We start from the raw sequence: 25,265 nt of genomic DNA, 5'->3' as shown, positions 1-25,265 counted from the left end.
AGCACGAAGTGCCTGTTAATGTATCTAATGAACACAAGAGCTGTTGTTCAAGCTATAGTACCTTAACCAGTAGCCCACACCAGTTATCATCTTTTTCTGGCCTTTTTTTATGAGTGAATATGAAGTGTAGACAGCCGAATGTCAACTGCAGGTCTGGAAGAGACGGGTGTTCTCTTCAAACATGCAAACTTCAGCTTACTTAAATTTTATTTCTTCTTGGAAATATGCTGCCAAAAGGAAAGTTACTGCAGTTTGTTCAAAATAAATATCCTAGAGATGATTTTTTTAAAGATTTATTTGATATGTTACAGTTACTCAAACGATTACATATATATAGATATATGTATTCCATATCCCATAACACTTCACCTGGGTATTTTCCCCCATTCAAGACAGCACTTGCCTTCCAATACAATGAAGTGGTGCGAAGGGGTGGGGTTTGGAGCAAATCGCACGGCGCCGGGGGCCGAACACGGGTCTCGGCAGCGAGATAAAGGCAGGAAGTGCGAAGCTGGAGCCACGGACACAAAGACCAAAACGCCTTTTCCATCACGCGAATAACGGCAGGAAGTGAACAGCCACAGTGAGAGAGCTGGCGATTCCCTCTGGGGCAAACGGTGTAAAACTACACTGGCTCCCCATCCTACAAACTGTCAGTTACTCATTTTTGAAGAAACGTTGGGTTTTATTAGTTTTTTTCATTTTTTCCTTCATAACAAAGACTCCAAACCCCCCGCCAAACCTGTAGATGGCAGTGAAGAGCACCCAAAGAGGATGGCACGGTGAAACCGCCTTCATTCAACTCACTTCCACAGTGTTTACAGGTTGTTTCTGGTGGTCAGTGTGGGAGATCAGTACAAGATGAGGAACATTCCTCGTGTCTGTGGGATGAACGAGACCCGTCGACCAGATGCTGACCTGACCGGTTGGCACGCGGCCACTTTACGGCCCCGTTTTATTCGCTTACGTGCATGAAGCACAAACCTGGTTCGCGGCCCGTCGTGCGGCGGTACGAAGACCTTCTGAACAAACCCACGCACTCCCACTCAGGGTGAGCGGGTCTGCTCCGAGTCTCCGGGGAGAAAGCGTACTGCTGCTCTTATCCTTTTCCCAACTTTTCCGGCCATTTACAGTACTGCCCCCCCAGCCAGCCGTGCGCCGTGCTTGGGATTCGAACCCATGACTGCTCCGTAAGAGCTCCAGTGCTACAACCGCTCTTGGCGCCGCTCTGATGTTTCCAGTCATAACAGTTAAAGAAAAGACTTCATTAGCAAACGAGATGTTGACGGGAGCTGCTACATTGTATAAAATCTTTTTAAAATTCATTCATGTGACACTTCCCTCCAGAGCCACTTACAGTGTAAAGCTAAATACGCTCATTTATCCAGTTGGGAAAATTTTACTGTGTCAGTCCAGGGTCAGTACCTTGCTCAAGGGAACTACAGCATGAGGTGGGTTCAAAGCCAGGTAATTCAAGCGGAAGGCAGCAGCTCCACAGCACGACTAGTCGAATTTTACTTTTCAGAATAAACACGGTCTGGGTTCCACTGAGCTCCTCGCTCTCGCTCCGCCAGCCCACGGCGTGTGAAACCACTTGCACACAGCCAAGAAAGCAAAAGACAAAAGTGGCGTCAGAAATATCCATTTTCGGCCAAAGCCCACGCAGGTCCGGCGGGAGCCCGGCCCTCAGCTCTGCGCCGGGAGGGCATTGGGTCGACACTCTTTTTTAAATTGAGAATGTTTTAATATCAGAAGGGACTCGTCACTCAAAGCAGAACGGCACCAGGCCAAGTCCAACACGGCGAGCTCACTGTGGCGCTCGACCTTAAAGAGAACCCGAGCAGCGGAGGCGGCCTCTCAACACTTTGGGCTGCAAACCCACAACCCATCAATGAGCCGTTACCCTGTAGCGGTCCGAACCAGTTCCCATGAGCGCACAGACAGACGGTGTATTTATACTGTCCACCTGGAGCCCCTCCCCGGGGTCTCACCTGTGAATAGTCTCCTTTCGTCCAAAAAAGAAAAAGTTAAAAAAATATTATTATTGTAACAACAAATAAAGCTTTGTACACGAGAGCTCAGTAACTGTACTGAAAAAACAGACTGGCTGCACCACCACCAAATTTACAGTGATATGACAAATCAAAGTCCTTCTTTTTAAAGTGGGGCACGAAGTTGACGCCACACGCTAACAGCGTCCCCCGTTCCACCTGGCGCTTCTCCGTCCCACACCTTCAGGACGCGTTCCCACGCCTCCAGCTAGAGACACCCCGCGGCGCAAGAGTGTTCGACTCTCAACAAGTACAGCATGTGTCAAACATGATAAAAATAATGTGCTGTTCTGTCTCGGTCACTGGGAGAGCAAGTGAAACGATCACGATTCCCCCCTTCTGTCAAGAACGTCTTTTTCCCGCGTTCCTTACACTTTGGGTGAGGAGAGCAGCAGCAGCACCAGGCAATCTGATGTGCTGCAGGACGCCGGGGCAGAGGTCACAGAGGTCATACAGCTGGAGCGGGCTCCCCGGGACTCAGCGGTGCACCAGGTGCGAGAGGACTCCGCACTTGTAGCTCAGCTGGTGGTTAGGGGTAAAGCTGTGGTGCGCGTTCTTGCGCCCGCAGACGTCCCGGGCATACAGGGTCATGCATGGAGTGCACGACACCTTGGAGCAGATCAGGCAGGTGTGCGAGGCGCCCGGTTTGTCACAGAAACCACACCGCGAGCCTCCTGGGACCATCGCTGGCTTGCTCAGGTGCGGCTTGGGTGCCGTCGGGGGCTTCTGCAGCCACTGGGGGCGGGCCGGGGCACCGGGGTACACGGACAGTTTCTCAGCGGCCAGGAGGTGGGCATCCAGGGGGCGGGGGCAGGGCCTGGGGGGATCCTCTGCGCAGCAGGCGGGGCACAGCTTCTTGGCACTCTGCGAACACGCGACTGACCCCGGATACCAGCGAGCGCAGCCCTGGCACTTGGTCCCCTGGCCCCTGGGCCCCCAGAGGTCGCGTGCAGGTGGGCGAGGCGGTGGGGTCGGGGGCTGGCGCAACATCGCTCGGTCAGCGTACAGGTCTAGCTCGTCCAGCTGGTAAGCGAGGGGCTCCGGGGGCTCCGTGGGCGGAGTCCGTGCCAGGAAGCGGGCGGGGCAAAGCGGCGCCATGGCAGCCCGGGGGCAGTCACCTGCGGGGCCCTCTTCAGGCTCCTGGCAGCACGGGTCTTTGCGCAGGCTCAGCGTGGCCCTCAGCACAGGCCTGACCGCCGGCTGCCAGCTGCCCGCCCCGTCTGCCACGTCCACGGAACGGGACGACCGGACGCTGCGTCGCACACAGGTGCGCCCGCGCTCACGGTCGCGCTCGTCCCGGGCTCCACGCCTCGCCTCCAGCGCCCCGATCTCGGTGGCGCCCTCCCCTGCCCGCAGCACTGCGTCGGCGATCAGACGGCACTCGGCGCGAGCCAGGAAAAGCTCGAACGCCAGCTGACGCAAGTGGGGCGTGCCACCAGGGGGCGCTCCGGCGCGCAGCTGCAGATCCTTGTCCTGCGTGTAGCCCATGGAACGCAGCAGGGTGCGCAAGTCCGAGTCGCACAGCGCTGCCTTCAGCAGGTACACAAAGGGGCCTGTGAAGGTCTGCAGGGAGGAGAGAGGAACCGTGAGGATCGCACCCCGCGAACCGCGACCGCGAGTCACCCTGGAGACAAGGTTCTTAAAAAGGCGTAGTGGTGGGGCAGTGGTTGAAGTCACCACCTGTTAACTTGGAGGATGCAGGTTCGAATCTGGTCTGAAACCTCATATATCCTTGATCAGCCCTACCCTGTTAACCCAAAATTGTTTCAGCAAAAAAAATGCTCACCTGTTTACATGGGTAAGTCAGTGTAATGCTGTAAGTAACTTCACTCACTCACACACACACACACACACACACACACATTTTCAGAACCGCTTGTCCCATATAGGGTCGCGGGGAACCGGAGCCTACCCGGTAACACAGGGCGTAAGGCCAGAGGGGGAGGAGACACACCCAGGACGGGACACCAGTCCGTCGCAAGGCACCCCAAGCGGGACTCGAACCCCAGACCCACCGGAGAGCAGGACTGTGGTCCAACCCACTGCACCACCGCACCCCCTGTAAGTAACTTCAGATTTACAAAAATAAATAAGGATATGTATGCTTTCACTCACTGTCACTTTGGAATTACGAACAGATCGAGTTACGAACAGACTTGCAGTCCCAGCTGTGCTGGGCATAAGTTAAGCACCGACTCCTTTTTGCGCCCCACCCCCCTGCTGGCTCCACCCACAGTCACGCACCTTGATGCAGCGGAACTCCTTCTTCCAGGGGAAGAGCAGCAGGTTGACGCAGACCGTCTCCAGCGTGGCGAAGGCCGTCTCGAGCGCTCGCAGCCCGGAGTCTCGTGGGCTGTGCAAGGTGTTCTCCGCCACTTCATAGAACGGGACCAATCGAAAGCGCTGGGCTGGTTCGGAGGGCGGGGTCACCAGCAGGGCCCCTGCTTCTGCCAGGAGCTCTTCCTCCCCAGGCCTCCCCCCAACCCCATCTTCGTCCTGCTCCTCCTCCTGTGCCTGCAGCCGCCGCTCCACCCACTGCACGTACTTCCTAAAGAGCTCCTGTCTCGGCCTCACCTCCATGGGAGGCGCTCCGCGGCACAAGGGGGTGCCGCGCTCATCCCGCGCAGGCTGCGCCCGGACTAGAGAGCTTGTCGGGTGGCGCGAGGTCACAGCGGGACAACGGTACGGTGAGAGGAAGTGAGTCTCAGCAGATTACCCAGCATTCCCGGCTGTCGACGTGCACCGTCTGCCCACCGTCAGCTGAAAGACAAAAAGAGAGACTTGAGTCCTGAGGCCAAGCTTTCTGGTTTAATAGGCAGCAGGTGGCGTAACGGAGAGAAAGAGAGAATAACTATTGGAGGGATGTGAACGAGCAACACGGTGGTGTGAGACACACGAGCTGAGTGTGTGTCCGAAGCTCTTTGTCAGACGGTGATGCACGCAGAACAGAGGCAGATCCCAAAGTAATCCGAACAGTTCAAGGGTTCGTGACGCAGTTCTCCTTACGATGAGTTGTGGGCGTGAATGCCGATACAACGAGCACAGGCAGCAGGTTTTCCTCCCAGGGTTCGGTGCGGTTACAGAGTCGCTCTGGTCTCTCTCTGCGCGTCTCCCCTCTCTGATCGCTGTGGCTCGACGCGAGAGAAGATTTTGATGTGATCGAAGCGTTATGCAAGAGCGCCGAGGCGTCAGATCACGTGGCGGAGCGTGAGTGGGAGGGAGTGGGACCGCACACGCCCACGGTCACTGACACGCCATTCTCACACACCACGTGTGGGCTGAAGACTTGAGCGTGGAAAATGCGCAGAACGTAGGGCACCGCTGGTCACGTTTCCAGTGTGGTCAAATCCTGGTGTGTGTGTGTGTGTGTGTGTGTGTGTGTGTGTGTGGGTGTTATTCTATGGTTCCGTTTCATCTTCTGTAGAGCAAGTGATGTGGGAGCCCAAGGGGGGGGGGGGGTCTTCTGGTGGTTCCCCACCATCGCAGCAGTCACTCAGGGGGGGCAATGAGGAGGGGTTGGAATCCAACACAAGGCAGCAGCTCTTCCTCTCCGACCACGGCTCACAGGTAAGAGATACACCTGTTCACCTTGACGTGCAACGTAACGCCATGCTGTAGTGCTGACCAACTAGTAGAAAGAGCCACAGGAAAGGGGTGTGTGACTACGGCTCAGTGGTGCCCCCTGTCTGCTGTCCAGCAGTATGACCTCCTCCTTCCTTGCTCCGCAGGTTGTGTTCTTCCTCATTCCAGCTGAAACACACACACACACACACGCACACGCACACAGATTTCAGGACCCCACACTGGATTAAGGTACAGAGGGAGGGTCCTGCAGGGTTTCCAGTGGACAGTCCGGCTTCGACCCCACCAGAAAATGAAAGACACACACAGAAGCTGCTCCTCCTCCGCCGGCGCTCACCTGGTACAGGTGTGTTCGAGGTCCACGCGCCGTCCGGCTCCTCTCCGTTTCCTCCTGCGCGAAATCCGTCGGCGCTGCCCACGGTGAGCGACGCGCATGCGCGGCAAAGCGGTACGCGCTCGCTCGGAGCCTTTCGCGGAGCTACGGCACGCGCGGACCGCACAGCAGCGTTCGCGACCCACGGCGAAGCCGACAGTTCCGCACGTATCGCTGCTCGTAACCGCAGTCGGCTCCTTAACCACGCCCTCTACTCACGACGTTCGTGCGCATGCGTGCGGGTGTGCGCACTGTCGGACCTCCTACAACCGGAGCACGGGCACGCGCACCCGGGACGCAGGAACAGGTGTGCGTTTGGTTCAACGAGGTGGGATTATCCAGTCCTGACAGGGGAAGATGATGATGAGTGCGCGCTCACGGTGGAGAGAAGCACAGTAAGAGTTACCTTTATTATACTGTTCCTGCACTCAATCTGTACGCTTTAACTCCTTCATGCTCGCGTTCCATTCACCATTACCCACGAAAACACCTATGAAACGGTAAGCACGCCCCCTCGTATTGAATAAAAATGAGAAATTAATAATAATGTACCCTTCACCGTGTAGAAATTGAAAAAAGTAACTAGAACAGGAGCTTTATCATCCGTATTTTCTTTTTTTTCCAATAAACTTATTAACAATACATAACCAAAACAATACATTAAAATCCACAATCAAACAAACCCAACATTATTATCCGTATCTTGTAACGAGATTCACAAACACAATACTAAGCAGTACTCGTGCGTTAGTGTCACAACCCCCCCGCCCCCCGACTCTAAGCCACTCTACCCCCCACAACGGTTAGGAGGTCATCCCTTAAACTCCCAGAATTCCCCTCGTGGCAAAGTGAGCATAAGCAGTACAACACCCAACCAGAACAGGGCACCAGACTGCACGTGAATAAACACCAATACGAACTATTTACATAGAACTATATCGCCTCCCCTCAGCAAACAAACAAACAAATCACTTTATTGTCACTCACCATAACCACACAAGTGTACAGGGGTTGAACATTTTAGGTGCGTTTTCAGCTGTTGGGCATAACTTACAGATGTACAGACCGCAAATATAATGTATATAAAATACAGTGTACACAATAAATATCTGCCCAGTGCGTACAGTGTGTACAATATTCACGTAATAAAGCATATTGTCCCATGATGTTGGTAGGGAGCGCAGCGCATGGAAGGCAGAGTGAGGAAGGCATGTCATGGCATGTGGGACGTTATTAGTTATTTGTCACAATTCAGCAGCCCGAGTCCTGTGAGAAGAAGCTGTTCCGCAGCCTGCTGGTGCGGGATCTGATGCTGCGATGCCGTCTGCCTGATTTTTCAAAATTTCTTCCCACGGATCAGAATGGGTAACTTACGGTGTCTGGTTCCACACACTGTCCGACTCGACAGGTAAAAGTTTCTCCATCCATCCATCATTTCCGACGATTAAAATCTTTATTCAGTAAATTAAAAAAAAAAAAAAAAGAAGAAGAAAAATACCCTCTGCCTGATGCTAGGCAGCGAGAGGGGAGTCCATGGCTCGGGCGGCTGGAGTCTCCTATGATCCTCCGTGCTTTCCTCGCACACCGCCGGGTGCGGATGTCCCGGAGGGAGGGAAGCTCCGCTGGGCTGTCCGCACCAGGCAGTGGTGGAAGTGTAAATGTTGAATGATTTTTCTGCATTTTGAAGCAGTTATTAATTATATATTGTTGTGATTTTGGTACTTTGGTACTCACGTCACGTACTTCCACAGCCCTTTGTTACTTGGGTACGTAGAGACATTGTTTCGTCACTCTATTGTCATTTACTTTGTTCTGGAAGTTTCCGAGCGCGGAGGGGGCGCTCAGTGTGACTTTCACACTTGTCCTGTGGGAGGAGCTACACTCATTGGCTCGTTGCGTATTGAAGAGGAGCTCCACCTTCCTACGTCAGCATGACGTCACAGGTCCTGCCCAGATCAGCCGCTCTGTAGACATGAGCGCACCAGCACACCTGTGTGGGAGGGGCGCAGGGGACCAGTGTCCCTGTCCACAGCGCACGAGGACTTGCTCGGTGGTAAAGGAGGTCCAGTCCTACTGGGTAGCCTGCGTGGTTTAGATTTAATAAGGTTTTAATTTTTAGATGTGCGTTGTATGAATGTTTAATGTTTATGGTTTTTAATGACAGCGTAAAACCAGAGTGTAAAAGTTTGACATGGGCGCTTCGGTACTTTTTCTTGTGGGTGTAACACACATGACATGTATGTTGTGTTGTTTTTTTTTTCAAAAAACAATTTTAATGGTTAAGGGTTTTAAAGTCCCAGGCTTTCTGGTCGTAGTGGATATTTTTATTTGTTTTTAAACGCTCATGTTTATCACTCTTTGTATTAGTAAAATGAGAGCATGATTGGATGAGTGAATAAGCTCTGACATGTTTATGTTGAGAAATGTCTTTATGATGAAATGTTTGGATGTGAATTTGTGCTTGTGACCTGTGGTGTAGAATATTGGAGGGTTTTAACTTTTATTCTTATGGCATGAAATAAAGTATGGAAAAAAAAACCTCTGTGTTACACGTAGCGACCTGAAGGGGGCGCTATCACCCTATATTTCTAGCTACACTCACGGTACGGTCGGTCGGTATCAGTTAAGATCAATGCATACGCTTATTAACTTCACATTGCTGTATCAATACTACCTAATTGCGTAATAAATGCACTTATCCAAGAAATTTGCACTTAAACCATTTTTCAATATTGTTTATTGCCACAAAATTCATACCTTGCAGTCATAATAAAAGTTATAACCAGGAATAAAATGACCTTTTTTATTTTCGTTTTGTTCCCATAGGGGAATTCTTTTGGTTTAACATAAAATCCACTTAAAGAGGGTGAATAAGTAGTATTGACAGTAATCATGGCAAGTGGCTGCCTGTCATATGCACAGAAGTCCGTCCCCTTGAGTCAGCAGCCCAAAGTACTGCACTTATTTCCATTTTAGAAAAAATATACATATATAATGAATATGATGTATAAATAATGCACCATGTCATTACTTATATAAAAACACATTTATATATACAGTATGTATGCAAATATATTGGTGGTTGCACCTGCCCCCCAATTTTGTCCTTTCTTTTAGGCCTCATCTCATCCCTTCCTCTTTTGTCATTTCTTTTTATTCCTTCTTTCCTCATTCTTCAAGGATTATTCCTTATTTTCCCTCCATCCTGCTGCTCCAGCTACTTTGCTGGCTCCCCGTTTCACCCCCCTGCTGTCATCGCATCTCCATTTGCAGCTCACATGCACATTTTATAACCTGCTAATGGAGCCCGCTCGAACCCCGGGAGCAAACATTCACGGGCCACCTGGAGCATCTCTCGTGCAATGAAAGGTGCTCAGGTGAGGACAAACCTTGGTACCTAAATCACTGAGAGGTGTCCCAGGAGAGCTGTATGTCCCACTTGGAGATAAATCACAATCCTGATTCCATAAAGAGGGAAATTATGCAAAATTCTAATCAGAGGTCATCAGTAACCAAGGTGGTGATCTAGAGGGCACCCACTAATTGTGGGCCAGCAGGTGGCATAGTGGTTAGAAGCACCACCTTGCACTGGAAGGACTCAGGGTCAAATCCCCCTCTGCTGCAGTATTCTGAAGAATACCAACCATTTTTTTGAAGGGCACCCCCTAATGATAGGGAGGCTAATCCATGGGGACATCAGAGGGCAGTTCAGTCAAGGGGCTGCGATGACTTAGTTCAGTCTGAAAAGATGAGCTGCCAAGGTTCTGGAAAGTCCTTTACCTTCTTATCTGTGGTCCAGTCCACAACCACACACCCCCCGCTGCACATCTTGATGCATCCACTGTGACATCGTCCCATAGAGCACCTCTCCACAGCAGTGCTCTGGGGTTCGAATCGAGGCTAATGACACGCAGGACACATGAAACATTCATTGGCACCCAGAGGCTCGGGGGCCACGCAAAGGTTTGGGTCGAGATCTCTGCCAGTGCAGGATGAGGTGAGCAGGGTAGCGGCGGGCAGGCAAGAGGATGAGGGGGAGAAATAGTCACTGAATGTGCATGAGACATGTCCTTATCTGTGCTGGTATATTTATTATTAACCTTTCATCTGATGTCTTTGTCCACTTTGACTTGCAGTGTTTGATATTCACCTTTACTTTGATTTACATCTTTACACAGCTGGGTAATTTTTTACTGTATCAATTCTGGGTCAGTACTCCATCCCAGAGTACTACAGTGGGAGCGGCCAAAGGGCATCGCCTTGCAGATTGAAGGCCTTTGGCCGCTCCCATTGTAGCAGCTGTAGGGACAGACACATGTAACATGTTAAACCATACAGGTGGGACACGCATGACATGGATGGCAGAGTGCAGGTGAGACAGCTCTCAGTGGACATTTATCAATGGACATAAGCACTGAATAATGCTACAATAATGACATTTATGAGAGCAAACAAAAGGAACAGTTTCTGCAGAAAATCAGCATTTGAAATGAACGCGCGAAAGTTCACAGACACTTACAAATGAGAGTGATCTGTGGGGTGTTGGGACGCGACTCCGCAGCGTTCACACACACACAGGGTGTGCGGCGCGTGCCACACACCTCGCGGGCACGTGGGGTCAGTGCTGACGGCCTTTAAAGAAGAAGGTATTACCGCTTCCTCTCTCCATTACTGTACTTTTTTTCTCGGGCTTCTTAAAAGTACCACGACTGCTACTCTGTTTGTGCTCCTTGAATCCGAAATGAAAAAAAAAACAACACTGTGTGTGTTTATCCTTTTCCTCTGATTTATTTCTACAAGACGTGTGTGTGTACATAGTATGTGCGCAGCAATCCTCCCATAATATTCTCGTAAAAATAGAATGAATGAATAATCCGCAGTAATAAACTGCCTTTTGTCTCCAGTCCCGCTGCAGCCGAGTTCCTTCGAGGACCTGCAAGTTTACACCATTATTTAAAATGTGACGCAAAGTGATTTATTCGTACAACGAGTGATTTTCACAAAGTCAAACGAATGGTGCTACTTCATGACTTTAGGAAGGAAAGCGTTTTATTCGCAGATCAGTTTCGCAAAGACTCGTTTCACGTTCATGGTGGCGCAGGAGTCAGAGCTACTTTTTCACTTTTTACCTCCACTGTTCCAGCCGTGTTCACGCTATCTATCTATCTATCTATCTATCTATCTATCTATCTATCTATCCCAAGAACTCGCAAGAAGTCTTACGGCGGATATTAGGAGGTCCTGTGCTAATGTGAAGATGAAGTGAAATGAGGTAAATGTGCCTTCTCAGCTCTCTCTTCGCTCCGTTCTGCCCCTTATAGGAGGACCGGCTTCGTCTCGTGACGCAGCCGAGCGGCTCCGGGACTAAAGAGCGCAGCTGGAGCGGAGCGCAGCAGTGTTGCGCCGTTTCTCTCTCTCTCTCTCTCTCTCGCTCTCTCTCTCTCACACACACACACACACACACACACACACATTGCTTTGTCAGTCCCGCAAGCGCACTCCATTCTCCAAACTCCAGCTGCTTGTTTTTCCAGCACTTCGCGCTCCTCATTCCTTTCAGCACTATTTTAGCATTTTGTCTTTTTTTGTAGTTTTTTTTTTGTCTTTTTTTACGGTCACATAAAGAGACGTTGCGCTCCGGCGCGCTGCTCTATGGGACAGCTGTAAGTAAAGTAGGTGCTCACCGGCAGTGGAGACACCAGGGGCCATGAGCGCGGACCAGGTGGCGCGTCCGGGGCTCGCGCACAGCCCGCTCGTGCTGGACTACGCCGGCGACTTGGACTTCTCCAGGTTCGACGTGAAGAAGGAGGCGCCGATGGTGTTGTTGGGTCGCGGCCCCTCGGGACTCTGCGGCCGCACGCCGCCCGCGGGCTCCGTGGGCTCCACCCCCGGCAGCACCCCGTGCAGCTCCGTGCCCTCCTCCCCCAGCTTCAGCGCCACGGACCCGCGGAACCACGTGGAGGAGCTGTGCTGGATGCCCGGCGGCGGCGGCGGCGGCGGCGGCTACCCCCAGCCCATAGACCCCCAGGCCCTGGGACTCACCCCGGAGGACGCCGTGGAGGCTCTGATAGGCGCGCACGCGCCGCTCTCACACGTCCTCCAGCAGCTCGAGCCGGAGGACTTCAAGAGCTATCGGGAGCACGGCCACGCGCACGCCGCGCAGCACCACGCGCCGTACCTTGGGGTCGCCCATCACGCCGGCGAGCTGCCCGGACACCCGCAGCACCCAGATAGCCCGTGCGCGACCGCGCATCATCAGCCGCTCCATCACTGCCTGCAGCATCAGCATCGCTGCGAGCCCCAGCAGCATCCCCACGGCGGCGCGCAACCTCGCCCGGAGCAGCGCTTCTCGGACGAGCAGCTCGTGTCCATGTCGGTGCGCGAGCTGAACCGCCAGCTGCGCGGCTTCACCAAAGAGGAAGCGGTGCGCGTGAAGCAGAAGCGGCGCACGCTCAAGAACCGCGGGTACGCGCAGTCCTGTCGCCACAAGCGCGTGCAGCAGAAGCACGTGCTCGAGCACGAGAAGTCGCACCTGCTCGACCAGGTGGAGCAGCTCAAGATAGAGATCGGACGCCTGGCGCGCGAGCGCGACGCCTACAAGCAGCGCTGCGAGAGTCTGGGCTGCGCGAGCGGCGGACCTTCCTCGCCGGAGTTCTTCGTGTGAGGAGCCCCTAAAAGTGACGCATTTGATCAGGGATTCGTAAAAAAAATTCAAAAGGAAGACTATGTGACGCTGGAGGGTGGAGGTGGGAGTGGGGGGTGCATTTTTTAGGGGACCCCCAGAGTGCGTGCGGAGAGGGATGAAGAAGATGTGCGCTTCTTTGTGCACGAATATGAGAGCCTCCGCTCTGCCCGGGTAAAGAGTGGTCACGAGGCGGGTTCCTCACCTGTGTCACCTGTGACAGAGAGGAGGGCTGTGGGAAAGTGGGGGACGGGACGGGGGGGGGGACGGGCATCCAGCATCCACTCACGGGACACCTCCAGCCTGCACGTGTACGGCAAACTTGTGTCCGTCTCCACCGTTGACTGTCCCAGGACGTGACGAAATCGGACAGCGCCAGTGGCTCCACGTCCTCCAGTCTAATGTGAAGGTGTTTGGAAACCAGAGCAGTGAAAGCAGGACCTGGTGAGAGGAGCTATGGTGGAGCAAAGGAAAACACGACGTCAGTTGTGCTCCTGTGGTCACTCATAATCCAAGAGTGAGATTTCATTTGCACATAAATACCTCTGAATTCGACCACTTTTGGCACAAGTTAATTCGTCTCCTTTTCCCGTTGTAAACATTTCCATTTCATAAACACACCAACATAAAACTCAAATCTGTAGCAGGAAAGACTTACTATAATTCCACTTTTTGTATGATGTTGAGGAGTTTTAATACTTAGTGGAAAGTTGTGTTGTTTGGTGTCTCTTTTTCTGCAGGTCAGTTAAAAGGAAAAGACAAAACGGTTGTTAAAGAATATTAAGGATAGAAATATGTTATGTTTATATTTTATCAACATAAAAAGGTTTAGTTGTTGATTGTTGATTTTCAGTTCCTGACCAGTTGGATAGTTCAGTTATTTTTTCGTTAGCAAACGATCAGATGTTTACCATGTTATATGAATTATATACATATTTTAAAAGTCGTACATCTATTCATCTATGCTTTGATTCAGCTTCATTGAAATCATATTTTAGCTGCAGCAGCAGTTTTGCTTGGAGATTTCATATATTCAGTGCCGCTTTTTCAATGGTGTTATATATACATGAAAAAATCAGCGTGGCCTACAATTCAGGTTGGATTCTGTTAGCTTGCATTTTATTGTTTTCGGAAGGAACTCTTTCCTATTTTTGTGTAATAAAGTTGTAAATACGCCTCACCTGCCATCATTTATGTTCTTGTGAACTGATCTTGTCTCATTCAAAATGTCAGTGTTAATACTTTGTTAATATTTGTTAAAGTCTATTCCAGGGAAAGGAAACATCAGTAATAATAATTATTGTAATAATTATCATAATCATAATCCAAGTATATTTCCCTTTCTGCACATACAAGCATTTTAGGGAATTTGCCATTTGTCACAGAAAAGAAACGCACAAATTTCCCTCATCGTGTGTGTCTCAGAGACAGAGAGAGAGACTCACATTAACTTTAATCGGTCACTGTGTCTCCAGTGGCTTTATGGGGAATCAACTAGGAGGACCAAGAGCTGAAGTCTGACTCGTGCTGCTCTGCTCCTTTCACCCCCTCTTCATGAATCCACCTCTAAACCACTTACAGATGCTGTCGGTTTGGGGCAGGGAACCTGGCGAGTTATTCTACGGACACACCAACGCATGTGCTCATACACAGATACCTGCTCTCTTGTCCCGCACACACTCTGTGCCAGGAAACGAGGCAGTATCACGGTTTGATGTTGACCTCTTGCCCCAGTGCAGCTGAGAGGGACAAGGACAGCGGGCCAATGTGAGCCTCACCCCACCTCGTTTCCACTTCCTCTTTGTCGCTTCCTCTGGTGCATCTGCATCTCATCTCACCTCACCGGGCTCTGCAGATGCTCTCCATCTTTCTTCATCCCTAAGCAGATGCCCGGCAACCTATACTGTATGTAACCTCTTTTCCACTCACCTTTACCGTTTTGCCAAATTCCGCCTAAATGAAGGGGTCCTAGGGGGTGCGGTGGCGCAGTGGGTTGGACCGGGTCCTGCTCTTCAGTGGGTCTGGGATCCGAGTCCCGCTTGGGGTGCCTTGCGACGGACTGGAGTCCCGTCCTGGGTGTGTCCATCCCCCCTCTGGCCTTACGCCCTGTGTTGCCGGGTGGGCTCCGGTTCCCCGTGACCCCGTATGGGACAAGCGGTTCTGAAAATGTGTGCGTGTGTGCGTGTGTGTGTGTGTGAAGGTGTCCTTTGGCTCTGATTGCACTTCTTAAGAGAGATATTTTAACACTTTTGAAAAGTCAGAAGTGTCTGTGTGGTTAGCTACCAAGAGTCGGTCCAGCCGCTGTACTCCAGTGTCCTTCAGGGCCGATATGCTGGTTGTATCAGGTAGCTCTTGCCGGGCGGCTTGGCAAAGCTCCCCGACTTCTCAACCTCTCACAAGCGGCGTTCCACAGGGCTCAGTACTCGGACCTTACTCTTCTCTGCCTACTCCAGTGTTAAACTAATTACACTGATTTACCCATTTATACGGCGGGGTAATTTGTACTGTACCAGTTCAGACTAAGTACCTTGACCAAATTCACCACAGGGTGAGTGCTAATTTGAACCCATGGCCTCCAGGTGGCAGGGTGATGACCCTAACCACCTGCTGATCTTACGTTGAAGGAGTTGCAGACAAACATCGTGAACCACACAAACACGCATCGTATTTTGCTTCCCTCTACTGCCAGGGCAGAGGGACCCCACTACAACAGAAACTGTGAGAATGTGCTGGAAAAAGGTTAGAATATTTCAGCAAAAAAAAACTCTGAGTTAACTGATTTGTTTCGTCTGCTTGTGTGTTGCTCTCTAATTCCTTCACACTGGTAGATACAAGTTGTCCAGTGTGTTTTGACCCCTGCTGAATAGTAAAAATTACCCTGCTGTCACTGTAAGAAGCTTAACACTGTAAGTCACTTTAGAAGCAAAGTGTGAGATAAATTAAGAGTAAAATCAGTCTGTAGTTTCTGTGTTCCTCTCCCCCACTGCCAGCTGGACACTTCATCACCATCATCACCATAAAGTATATTGCTGATAGTAATTAAGTAAGCAAGTGTAAAAAGAATTAACTGTACCATATAAATTAGTGAATAGGAAGTAGAAGGGAGGGAACAAGGGCAGGAGAGAGAAAGAGAAACACGCTCTGTCGACACACAGACTATGTTGGCTTATTTGGAGGACTGTAACCAGGGCTTCCAGTATGACCTTTGACCCCAGGGGGAGATGCTTTCTGAAAGTCCTCCCCATCGACCACCACAGGCACACTGACAAGGCCTGAGGTGCACTGATAATGGAGAGGAAGAGGTCAGGGCTCCGAGCCCATCCCTGGGGGGCCGAGTGGCCGTATTCGCTTCCGGATGACAGCAAGAGAAAGGAAAGGATAAGGAAGGAGAAACACACACACACACACACACACACACACACACAGAGTCATTAAGCTGTTTATCTTCCACTTTAACATTCTGGAAAATTCCACGAGGACACCTTTCAGGGCAAGTTCTGGTCCCGTCTCTGTCTCACCCGTGAGGACTGCTGGATACACAGATGCAACTGGATTATAGCTGTTAAGCACTGCAGACTGGGGTGGGGATGTGGGTGGCATTTCCTGTTGTGATTGCATCAGCTGGACATCATTCCTGTGACACGCAGGCTTTGCAGCAGGGACCCACCCCTACCCTACCCTCCATGTCCGTGCGTCAGCTCAACGTCGCCAGGTAAGCGGCGTGTCACAGGTAATGACAGCCTGCGACCAGGTACAGCCCGAGATGTGGAACGGGGACCCTAATTAAACTTGACCCCACCATCCTTTGCAGCTGCTGGAAGGTGGCTGGGGTGGAAACCTACAATTACATCCCCCAGGTGCTGCAGTCCAGCCCCCTCGTCAGCGACACCCTCCCCCACCGCTGAGGTCATTATGGGATCAGGTAAGGCCAAGAGGGAGACGTGCGGTCAGCAGAACGGGCTTTGTTCAGAGGCCGTGATGGACGCCAGTTCACACACGTTGTTATTATTGGTAAGAAACTGAGGCCGGAGGTCAGCGGTGTCTATGGCCCGTGTGTTCGCGAAGGCCCTCGGTGCGCTTCACTTTGTCAAATCCTCAAAATCTTCCCAGAGATCAAACCATGACCTAAAACTTTTTATCTTTATCAGGAGGCCATCAATCGGTTTATTTCATACTCATACGTGTGCAGAGCTCCTCATCGTATTGATCAGCGACACTCAGGAACAACAGGCAGGTGCTGAAAACACTGTGGACGGGAGTTGTTTGGGTGCTCTTTACTGCCACCTATCAGCCCAGTGGGGAAATGCAGGTTGCATTGGCTCCTTGACAAATTTTAGGAAATTATAGGTCAGAGAGAGAAATGCTTTTAAAAATCAATAAACAGAAAATGTCTGGGGGGTGTATCAGCAGTACAGTATGTGTTCTTGTATTTACTGCATGTATTCAAGCACGTGTGTGTGTGTGTGTGTGTGTGTGTGCGTGTGCTCGCACGCACGCACTGATGCTGCTATTATGTGATTATTTTTATTGACTGTGTCACAGTACAAGTGTATCTCTGAAGCCACATGCACTGACACACACAAATACGTGCGCACACATGCGTCCGGGCTAATCATTAGCCAGGTGTGAACATTGCTGTCGGGGCAAGGGAGAGGGGGGCGGGGATGTCACGCACAGCAGAATCAAGAATGAATAAATGAAAACATAAATGCATTTAAGGTTTATGCGCAATGCTTTTTTATGGTATTCCATTTTTAAAAAGACTTCATTGTTTTTGTAGTTGTTTTTCCCAGTGTTTCTATCTTATGTGTTCCATGTGCAGAAACATTTCAGTGAAGTGTGTAAAAAGTGTTTGTAAAAGCACACAAGTAACGAGCAAATGAAAACAAGTGTATTGCAGTTCAGCGCAGGGCGTCTCCCTTCCTGGGTGGCCTTGCAAACGAGTCAGAGCCAGCAATACGTGAATCTGTTCGAACCCCAACCCCCCATCGTGGCCTTTGTGTGTGTGTGTGTGTGTGTGTTTTCCTATATCTGCCTCTTGATGTGTGCATACATTCGCAGATCCCTACGGTTTCCTCCTGTTGTGTCAACAGCTGCTGTGTGTCTGTGTCGAACCCAAAGCACTCGTCCATTTAACTATCCTTTCAGCTTCCCAGTAGCACCAAAATAGCAAGCTGAGTTGTGTGTGTAAACACACACGCCACCGAGACCAACGTCAACCTGTGCCTATGTAACAGCTTTCAAGGTTACCCATGAGCTGGCAGCTGCTTCTTGATCACGCACGTTAAACCTTCCCCATCGTCCTGCTCTCAGGGATGAGCAGGACTGGTGTCAGAGGTCAGAGATGGGAGGTCGGAAGTTGGGTTGACATCCAGGCTGATGTCCCTGTGGTCAGCCAGAGGTCCAGAAGCAAAGTGAGGAATCAGAGGAATCGCACCCTTCCGGTTTCTCTCCCAACCTCATGTTCAAGTCTCAAGTAAAAGGAAAAGTACAAACTGAACACAACTTCATGCATAATTATGTTTTAATCTGTTGTATCCATTTATTTATCTGACTTTTCTCCAAAGTAGCTTAATGGTGTTTTGCTCCTACGATAATCTTCTTCATAAGCTACACTGATTTATCCATTTATATAGCTGGAACATTTGTACTAGAGTAATTTGGGGTAAGCACCTTGACCGTGGGTACTGCAGAAGGGGCGGATTCAGTCTCAAGACCTGTGGATTGCTGGGTGACCACTCAGCTAAAACACATAGCAGATGGTGTTGAACTCATTAATGGATCAGGAGAGAAGTGGCTCTCAAAGAGATGGGCTCGAGACCCTTCTTGAATGTGTGAGGGATTCAGCAGCTCTGAGGGACACAGGAAATCGTTCAGCCACACCACATGGTTTTCCTTTTGGACCTTTTATGAGCTGGCCCAGCAAGCAACTAGTGGTGGAGGAGCTCAACGCTCGTGCTGGTTCCACTAGTACGATGGAATATGAGAGACATTAATATGCTTCTGAAGCTAAAAGGTGCAACAATAGAACAAAGGTGGAAGGAGAGGAGTGGTTTGCCCTAATCTTTATTGCCCTTCTGGCAATAAAGGACAATTGACAGGGCAAGAAGCACCTGTAGTGTGTATGGAAACCCATATAGCAGTACAAAAACATCATGTCTTCTCATTAATGAGTGTTTTCTCATCGATATTGGGTTTGAACTTCTGACAGGAAAATCGCCCATCCAAGTGATGTTGACTCTTGTTGACTACATAAATAGTTTCTTCAGAAAGTTCTGTCCTCCACTTGTGTCCTTAGTGTTGAAAGGGCAACGTCCACTGTCACTGTGATTGAGTCCCTCCATCTGGTTGTTGCTCTTTCTCTTCATTTTTTTCCCCTCTGACTTCTCCAGCGATCACCATATTTTTTGAGGAATCCAGGTTCATCTTGTGCCCAAAGTATGATAAGTTCAGTTGCATCATTTGTGCTTTCAGTAAGGCTTCTCATCTGATTTGATCTAACACCAACCCTTACAAACTGTGGCCCTCAAGGTCTAGAATTTCTGAGTTTCAAAAAGATCAGAAGGAACAAATTATGATTACCAAAAAGCAACCAGAAGCATAGCCCCTTCTGTTGTTCACTATCTTCCATTGAATGGATGGATAGCTGGGTGCATGGATGGATGGAAATTCAAACCAGTGACCCTTAGTTAGGTAAAAAATGGTGTTACCTCTGAGATCTGATCCTACACCCATTTGATGAATTCGCATGAATGACTTACGCAGCACACAATGCTTTCCATGCATTTCTGGTTCCTCCTCAGAACATCGGGAGGTCTTTGCAGGCATATGAGTACGTCAGAAGCACGTGTCGTGTGAGTCTCATCTCTGAGACCTCCTCGTGATTTTGGATTGCTTAAGACCAGCTTGTGTTTCCTTTCCCTCCCTTTCTCTGGCGTCGTTGACCGTTCCTCTTTCTCTGTCGTGACTCAGCTAAACTAGCCCAGAGACTGTTGAGAAGATTACAAAACCAAAACTCATGATGCTCCCCATTTCCACCGAAGGAGAGGTGAAACTCACAATGTCCATTCGGCAGGACATTGCAGTCCCTGAATAGTAACCGTAGCAGATTAGCTGATTTATTGGAAATGGTGACACAGCAGATACCTCGGAACGTAGAGGGCAGAGCAGGTAAAACAGTTTAGCAATTTGAAGTTAAGCAGATTAGCTCAGTGATCATCTGGGGAAATGCCCCTCAGTAGTCTGCCCTGCGATGTTCTTGCTACTTGCCTGAAGACCCTCACTGGGGACCCCTAGCCCTGTCAGTGCCAGGATGCAGCTGGTTTTCTCACGGCCTTGGCGACTGGTCCATGCAGACAACCAGTCAAAAGAATGAGTACACTTTGCTGTAACGAGCAAAGCAGCCCCACACCATGATGCTGACGCCTCCATGCTGTACAATGAAGAAACCATCTGTTAAAGTTGCTCCCAATGCACACTTGAGCCAGGCCGTTGTTTTTTAGTTCAAGGCCTGAAGTAACACAGAGGTACGTAGCAGTCATTGTCTTGCAGTCTGAAGATTCCCAATTTGAATCCCTCAATGCCCTTGACTGGGTAATGATGACACTAAATTCACCTCCGAGCACCAGCCAGAGACAGCTGAATCTCTTTCCTGTCCCATGGGGGCAATTCTGTCCATGACAGTGACTTCTCTGAACTCCTCAGCCTTAGAGCGAGTGGAGCACGTTAGAAGGGCCACTTCATCTTGTACTACGACCGCTTCCCTGTCCAGTGACATTATGCAAGGACCTTCGGTTGGTGTGGTCTATCTGTCTCGGAGACTGGATGTGGGACCTTTGAAGGCTTGACAGAAGGGCGCGTTCACGAATATCCTTCTGGAAATGACATCCTGTCGGCACTGAGATCTGCGATGTCAGGAAGAGTTCAGCAGCTCACTGGGTGTCTGTATGTTCTGGAGTCCATCTCTATTTGCCAGCAACTTGCAAGGGTCACAGCTCACATCATTTTTGCTCATTTTTAAGTCAGAAACTATATATTTGTTAAAGAAATTGAGGGTAATAGAAAGAAGCAAAAGGGCAGAGCAGCAATAACAGACATGGGGCTTGATTTTGATTCTGTTAAAGTATCTTTTACCTAAAGCAATGTAAAACACCAGGGTGTTTCCTGGGCCAATTCATGCTCAATGCCATGCTCATGTGTACTTCAGCAGGAGAACGTTCAGGTGACAAGACCCAGTCCTTAGGTGCTATGCTACCCGGTGGACCTTGGACTCAATGGCATATCCAAAGTCCCCGTGCTGCTGTTTGTTGTACAAACTGAACCGCATCTGACCACATGCTACATTTTGCAGAAGTTCTGCACTTTCGCAGGTCCGATGTCCCTCGGACCGTCACCGAAGTGCTGAATGGAACGTTCGTGCGCCAGCTTTTGAACCCAGTGCTGGACCAGCGGATGCCTTAACCAACGAAGCTACGGAGGCAGTCCCCAAAAGAGAGAACGCACCCTGGAGGGTGAGGAGATCCCGAAGGCCAAGCTGGGGTTCCTGTGCAACTTTGTGGGGGAAACAAGGTGGATTGTGTGAACCTTGAGCAGATGCCTTGGAGACTGCCAAGCCTTTGGGGAGAGGAGGTCAGAGGATCTGTCACACACATGCTGCTTGCACGTGAGCCGCAGGCCAGCCCCCAGGAGCAATCCGCGTCCAAAAGTCCGGCTCCTACACCACTGCTGGACTTTGCACTAGAAGGTGACGCAGAGGCAGGAGTGGCGCCAGGTCTCAACGTAAAGCATCACGTACACTCCGCTTTTGCCCAGGAACCCACCTACGAAGCTTGTGACTTCAAGGACAGCAGATATGAAGAATCGGACGCACCGGAACAGACGGGCCAGGAACCCGAACCGATTCAGTGACGAATGAGGTCAGAGGTCAATCCCAAGTCTCCAGTGGGTCGGTGCCAAAGTCCATTCCCCGTTGGCTCTCCGGCACGTTCCCGGCAGTCTTCAAGTGTTTGCTGAAGTTGCAGTCGGCATGAAAAATAAATCTCCCGAGACATTAAATGGAAATCCCTCCAGCGGATGTGCGGCAGCAGTTTAGAGATGGCAACAAAGGATCTAATGTGTTTGAAGTGACTAAATTAATTCATCCTCCTTATATTATAGTGTGTTTATTAATTCAACTGGCACTCTTCTCCAAAGTGACTTGCAAGAATTTACCGATTTATACTGCATGGTTATTTGACTATTAATTCGGGGTAAGTTACTTGATCAGGGAAATAACGGCAGGAAGCGGGATTTGAACCGGGGTCCTTCCGGCCCGTGGCAACGGCTGCAACTCCAACGCGTCCTGTCACTACGACAAAAAGCACCGTCGATCAATCAAGCTGCGCTTCGCTGATTGTGTGTTTGGATCTCGGTCCTCCGTGTGCAGTCGATGCACTTTGTTTGCTCTGAGTTGTACACGTCACTTTGGAGTCGTGGTCACAGCCGTTGTCCTGCACTCGAAGGACCAAGGCTCAAATCCCACCTCCTGCTGCAGTGACCTCGCTCAAGGTACTTATCCTGAACTGATACCGAAAAAATGACCGCACAGACGTGGCGAAAGGGTGCAAGTCGCCTCGGACGAACGAACCTTTTACCGTCAGACACCCACCGCGACACAGGAGACACCCTTTGCACCCGACACTTGACCACCACAGCGCTGCGTTTGACCTTTCCATTTCATTTCCCTTCGTTTGTTCGTGACACAAACCCCCTACGGTGCAAATGGCCTTTGCTTTTCCTTGGAAAAAAATGAATGTTTTGGTGCTAAAAGACAGCTGTGTTCCCTGAAAGTGCCAAACGAGCCGTTTCCTCGTAAAGGGGAAACGCGAACCGTCTCCGTCACTGCGGAGCAACGCTAAGAAAAGAAAACACTTTGGTGCAAAGCGCCCTTTCGTGCCTTTTCTTGGAAGTGCTGTGAACATGAACAAGTCTGAGGTCACATAGCGAGGGAGGGTGGGGCACTCCTTCCCAGCGTGGCACCCGTGTCCCGTTAGAGTTCCTCATCTCCGCCCAGCTGGCTCCGACATCTCCCGAGGGACACTTCCAGAGGGAAGGGCTTGTGCAGCAGACCACCCGACTGCCGCTCGGTGCAGCTTTGACCCTGGTCACTCCATGGCATCTTGTTGCCTCCTCATTGAGTCTTCATTGATACTGATTCCAGAAGATCATCATTTACAGTCAAAGAGCTTTAGACACAAACATGGGATTATGGACACACAGCTTGTGTGTGTGTGACACCACCATGTTGCTGCTTCACATCCCTCCAGTAGCTCCTACGGAAGTGACATCCAAAGAGCAAATACATAGATAATCATAGCAGATGGTGTTGGACTCATATTTACGGAGCTGTCAGGAAGACTGGAGAGAAGTGGCTCTCAAAGAGATGGGTTCGAGACCCTTCTTCAGTGTAGGAGGGACTCAGCAGCTCTGCTATAACACCAGTGAATGTAGAGTTAAAAACTGCACACTCGCTACATGAATTCCTTGAAGTCGATGGGTGCGTTTCTCACGTTCAGAGCAGTGAAAGGTGACAGTTCACATCCCCTTTATTGAACTGACACACACTGGCACCATAGCTGGAACACACATACACAAAGCCAGTGTCTAGTAGTGCAGCGAAGGAGGAAGCGCTCCATCCTGCAGGGTCTTCAGTGCTTTATTGCAGAGTGACTTGTTTCAGCTCATTTCAAATCAATTCATCATCATTTACTTAAAGCAATTAAATTTGAAGAAAAAGCATAAACAAGAAACGGGAAGCCCTTCGCTCCAGTCCGGGTGCCGTTCTCACAAACCCTCTGGGCATCGTATTACCAGTTTGTCCATGCCGTGCCGCGTTCGACTCGGGGTGTTTTCCTTTACCCCGAAACCCTGCCGTCCCGTTGCGACCCGAAATAAATCGTGGAAGGAGCCGATGAGAAGGAGCCGTGTCGGTATAACGAGATCGTTCGTTAGCGATCGGTGGAAAGTAACGGGATGTTTTCCTCTCTGCGTTTGTCTCTCTTGTTTGGGGGTTCTGCTCGGGTTCCCTCGCTCCGCAGTAAGTGGTTCGCCACACCCATCGCGGGGCGCAAATTAAAGGCCCACAGAAATACACCCTGCAGGGCCCCACGGTGCAGCACGGCTTGTTCGCGCACTTCGGCGAGCCAGCGGAGCGAAGACGGAGAAAACCCCTAGAGGATGACCTCATGCGCTGGGAGGAAGAGAAAGGGGAAAAAAAAAGGGGAAGAGAGAGGATGGAAAGTGAAAGATGGGAGAGAACACAGAAGAGAGGATCAGAGCCCCAGGGGACAGTGTGGACAAGTGAAAGAGGAGCTTAGGGGATGGACAGCTGCAGGAGCGCTTTGCACGAGGGACGACCACACCCCACGCCGGGTGGCCAAAGCGTCTGGGTCTGCTGGAGCAGTTTATCGCCAAAGTAGAAAGTACCATAGTAAAAAAAAAAAAAAAAAAAAGCCCTTTCACCTCAGTGTCCACGGAGAGCTGCCCATGCAATGTGAGCGACTGTAAAAAGCAGAGGGGCAACGGCATATGTTGAAAAAATGAACACGGTTCATGGAACCCTGCTGGACCGTGGGGACGGATGTGTAGGTGTGATGTCATGGCTAAAATTCCTTTGCATGACATGATCTTTCATGAAATGTGTCCACAAGTTATTTTTAATCAGTTTTTTTCCCCCACATCTTTCAGGTTTTTGCTGCACAAACGTGAAGAAGTAGAACTTGGAAATTTCCCACAGGCTGCAAATGAAGCACATACTTGTTTCCAGAATTTTCTCTCGCTGTTTGACTGGGAGTTTACGTTTGGCGGTGCGTTAATCAACCCGGAGCGCACACGCCGATGTCCCAGGATGCTAATGAAACGGGGCTCCTCGCACACACGCAGAGCCCTGACCAGCAGGACGTGGGAGATGGAGGACAGGGGGAAAGGGAATGAAAAGCGGACTGTCCTTCCCACCCGGCGGCTCTGTCCCGTGACAGTGTCCCCCAACTCTTTAAGATAATAAAATGACCCCCACCTTGAGGCGTCACGTGAAAATGCAAGTGAACATGTGCAGCCAATTAACGCTCTCACGAGGTAGTGTGAAGCGTAGTGACTGCTGACTGCTGTAACACAGGCGCACACACATGCCTGCGAGATGTGTGTGTGAGCTGAGATCTGCAGCGCCCATCCCAGCTGCTCCGCTGGAAGTTCCGTGTTGTGGGAAACACATCTAAGGGCGTTTCATGACCCACGACCCCTAACTGACCTTGAAACGAGTATAACTAGTTGTGATTAACATGTGATTAACCTTTGATTTAGTGTAGCTGTACGGGCACCAAGGGGGTGTGGCAGCGCAGCGAGTTTTACCGGGGCCTGCTCTGTAGGTGGTCTGGGGTTTGAGCCCTGCTTGGGGCGCCTTGAGACGGACTGGCATCCCGTCCTGGGTGCGTCCCCCTCCCCCTGCGTTGCCGGGTTCGGTTCACCGCGACCCCGCTTGGGATGAGCGGTTTCGGACAGCGCGTGTGCGTGTACAGGCACGGAAACGCCGAGTCCTCATCCT

The 25,265-nt window shown here is 50.5% G+C and overlaps 2 protein-coding genes across 4 annotated transcripts; one reads left to right on the top strand and one right to left on the bottom strand.

Moving 5' to 3' along the window:
* Positions 1 to 362: 362 nt before the first annotated feature.
* LOC108926413 (spermatogenesis-associated protein 2-like) lies at positions 363 to 7,761 on the bottom strand. 3 transcript variants are annotated; one of them, XM_029252578.1, is made up of 3 exons: positions 7,741 to 7,761; positions 4,296 to 4,811; positions 363 to 3,614 (listed from the first exon to the last, which is right to left on the bottom strand). In XM_029252578.1, exons 2-3 carry the CDS (start codon positions 4,629 to 4,631, stop codon positions 2,529 to 2,531), a joined length of 1,422 nt encoding a protein of 473 aa, XP_029108411.1. In that variant the 5' UTR covers positions 4,632 to 4,811; positions 7,741 to 7,761; the 3' UTR covers positions 363 to 2,528. The 3 variants fall into 3 exon arrangements, with proteins under 3 accessions (XP_029108411.1, XP_029108410.1, XP_029108409.1); XM_029252577.1 differs by lacking the exon at positions 7,741 to 7,761 and adding an exon at positions 5,971 to 6,668 and having other exon boundaries at positions 4,296 to 5,801; XM_029252576.1 differs by lacking the exon at positions 7,741 to 7,761 and adding an exon at positions 5,971 to 6,668.
* A 3,668-nt stretch (positions 7,762 to 11,429) lies between these two features.
* Positions 11,430 to 13,541, top strand: LOC108926414 (transcription factor MafB-like). The gene has a single exon (XM_029252317.1). The coding sequence runs from the start codon at positions 11,714 to 11,716 to the stop codon at positions 12,668 to 12,670; it is 957 nt and encodes a 318-aa protein (XP_029108150.1). The 5' UTR covers positions 11,430 to 11,713; the 3' UTR covers positions 12,671 to 13,541.
* Positions 13,542 to 25,265: the final 11,724 nt, after the last annotated feature.

The sequence above is a fragment of the Scleropages formosus genome, chromosome 5 (genome assembly GCF_900964775.1).
Source record: "Scleropages formosus chromosome 5, fSclFor1.1, whole genome shotgun sequence".
NCBI lineage: Eukaryota > Metazoa > Chordata > Actinopteri > Osteoglossiformes > Osteoglossidae > Scleropages > Scleropages formosus.
Note: the sequence above shows the minus strand (reverse complement) of the source record. Positions and strands in the feature narration are given on the sequence as shown.

What these genes read in the sequence shown, in the direction of transcription:
- LOC108926413 (XM_029252578.1), bottom strand. Translation starts at nt 4,631, where the DNA reads ATGGAGGTGAGGCCGAGACAGGAGCTCTTTAGGAAGTACGTGCAGTGG. An exon ending in AGGAGTTCCGCTGCATCAAG is followed by an intron (nt 3,615 to 4,295) that starts GTGCGTGACTGT and finishes TCCTCCCTGCAG; the next exon opens with ACCTTCACAGGCCCCTTTGT.
- LOC108926414 (XM_029252317.1), top strand. Translation starts at nt 11,714, where the DNA reads ATGAGCGCGGACCAGGTGGCGCGTCCGGGGCTCGCGCACAGCCCGCTC.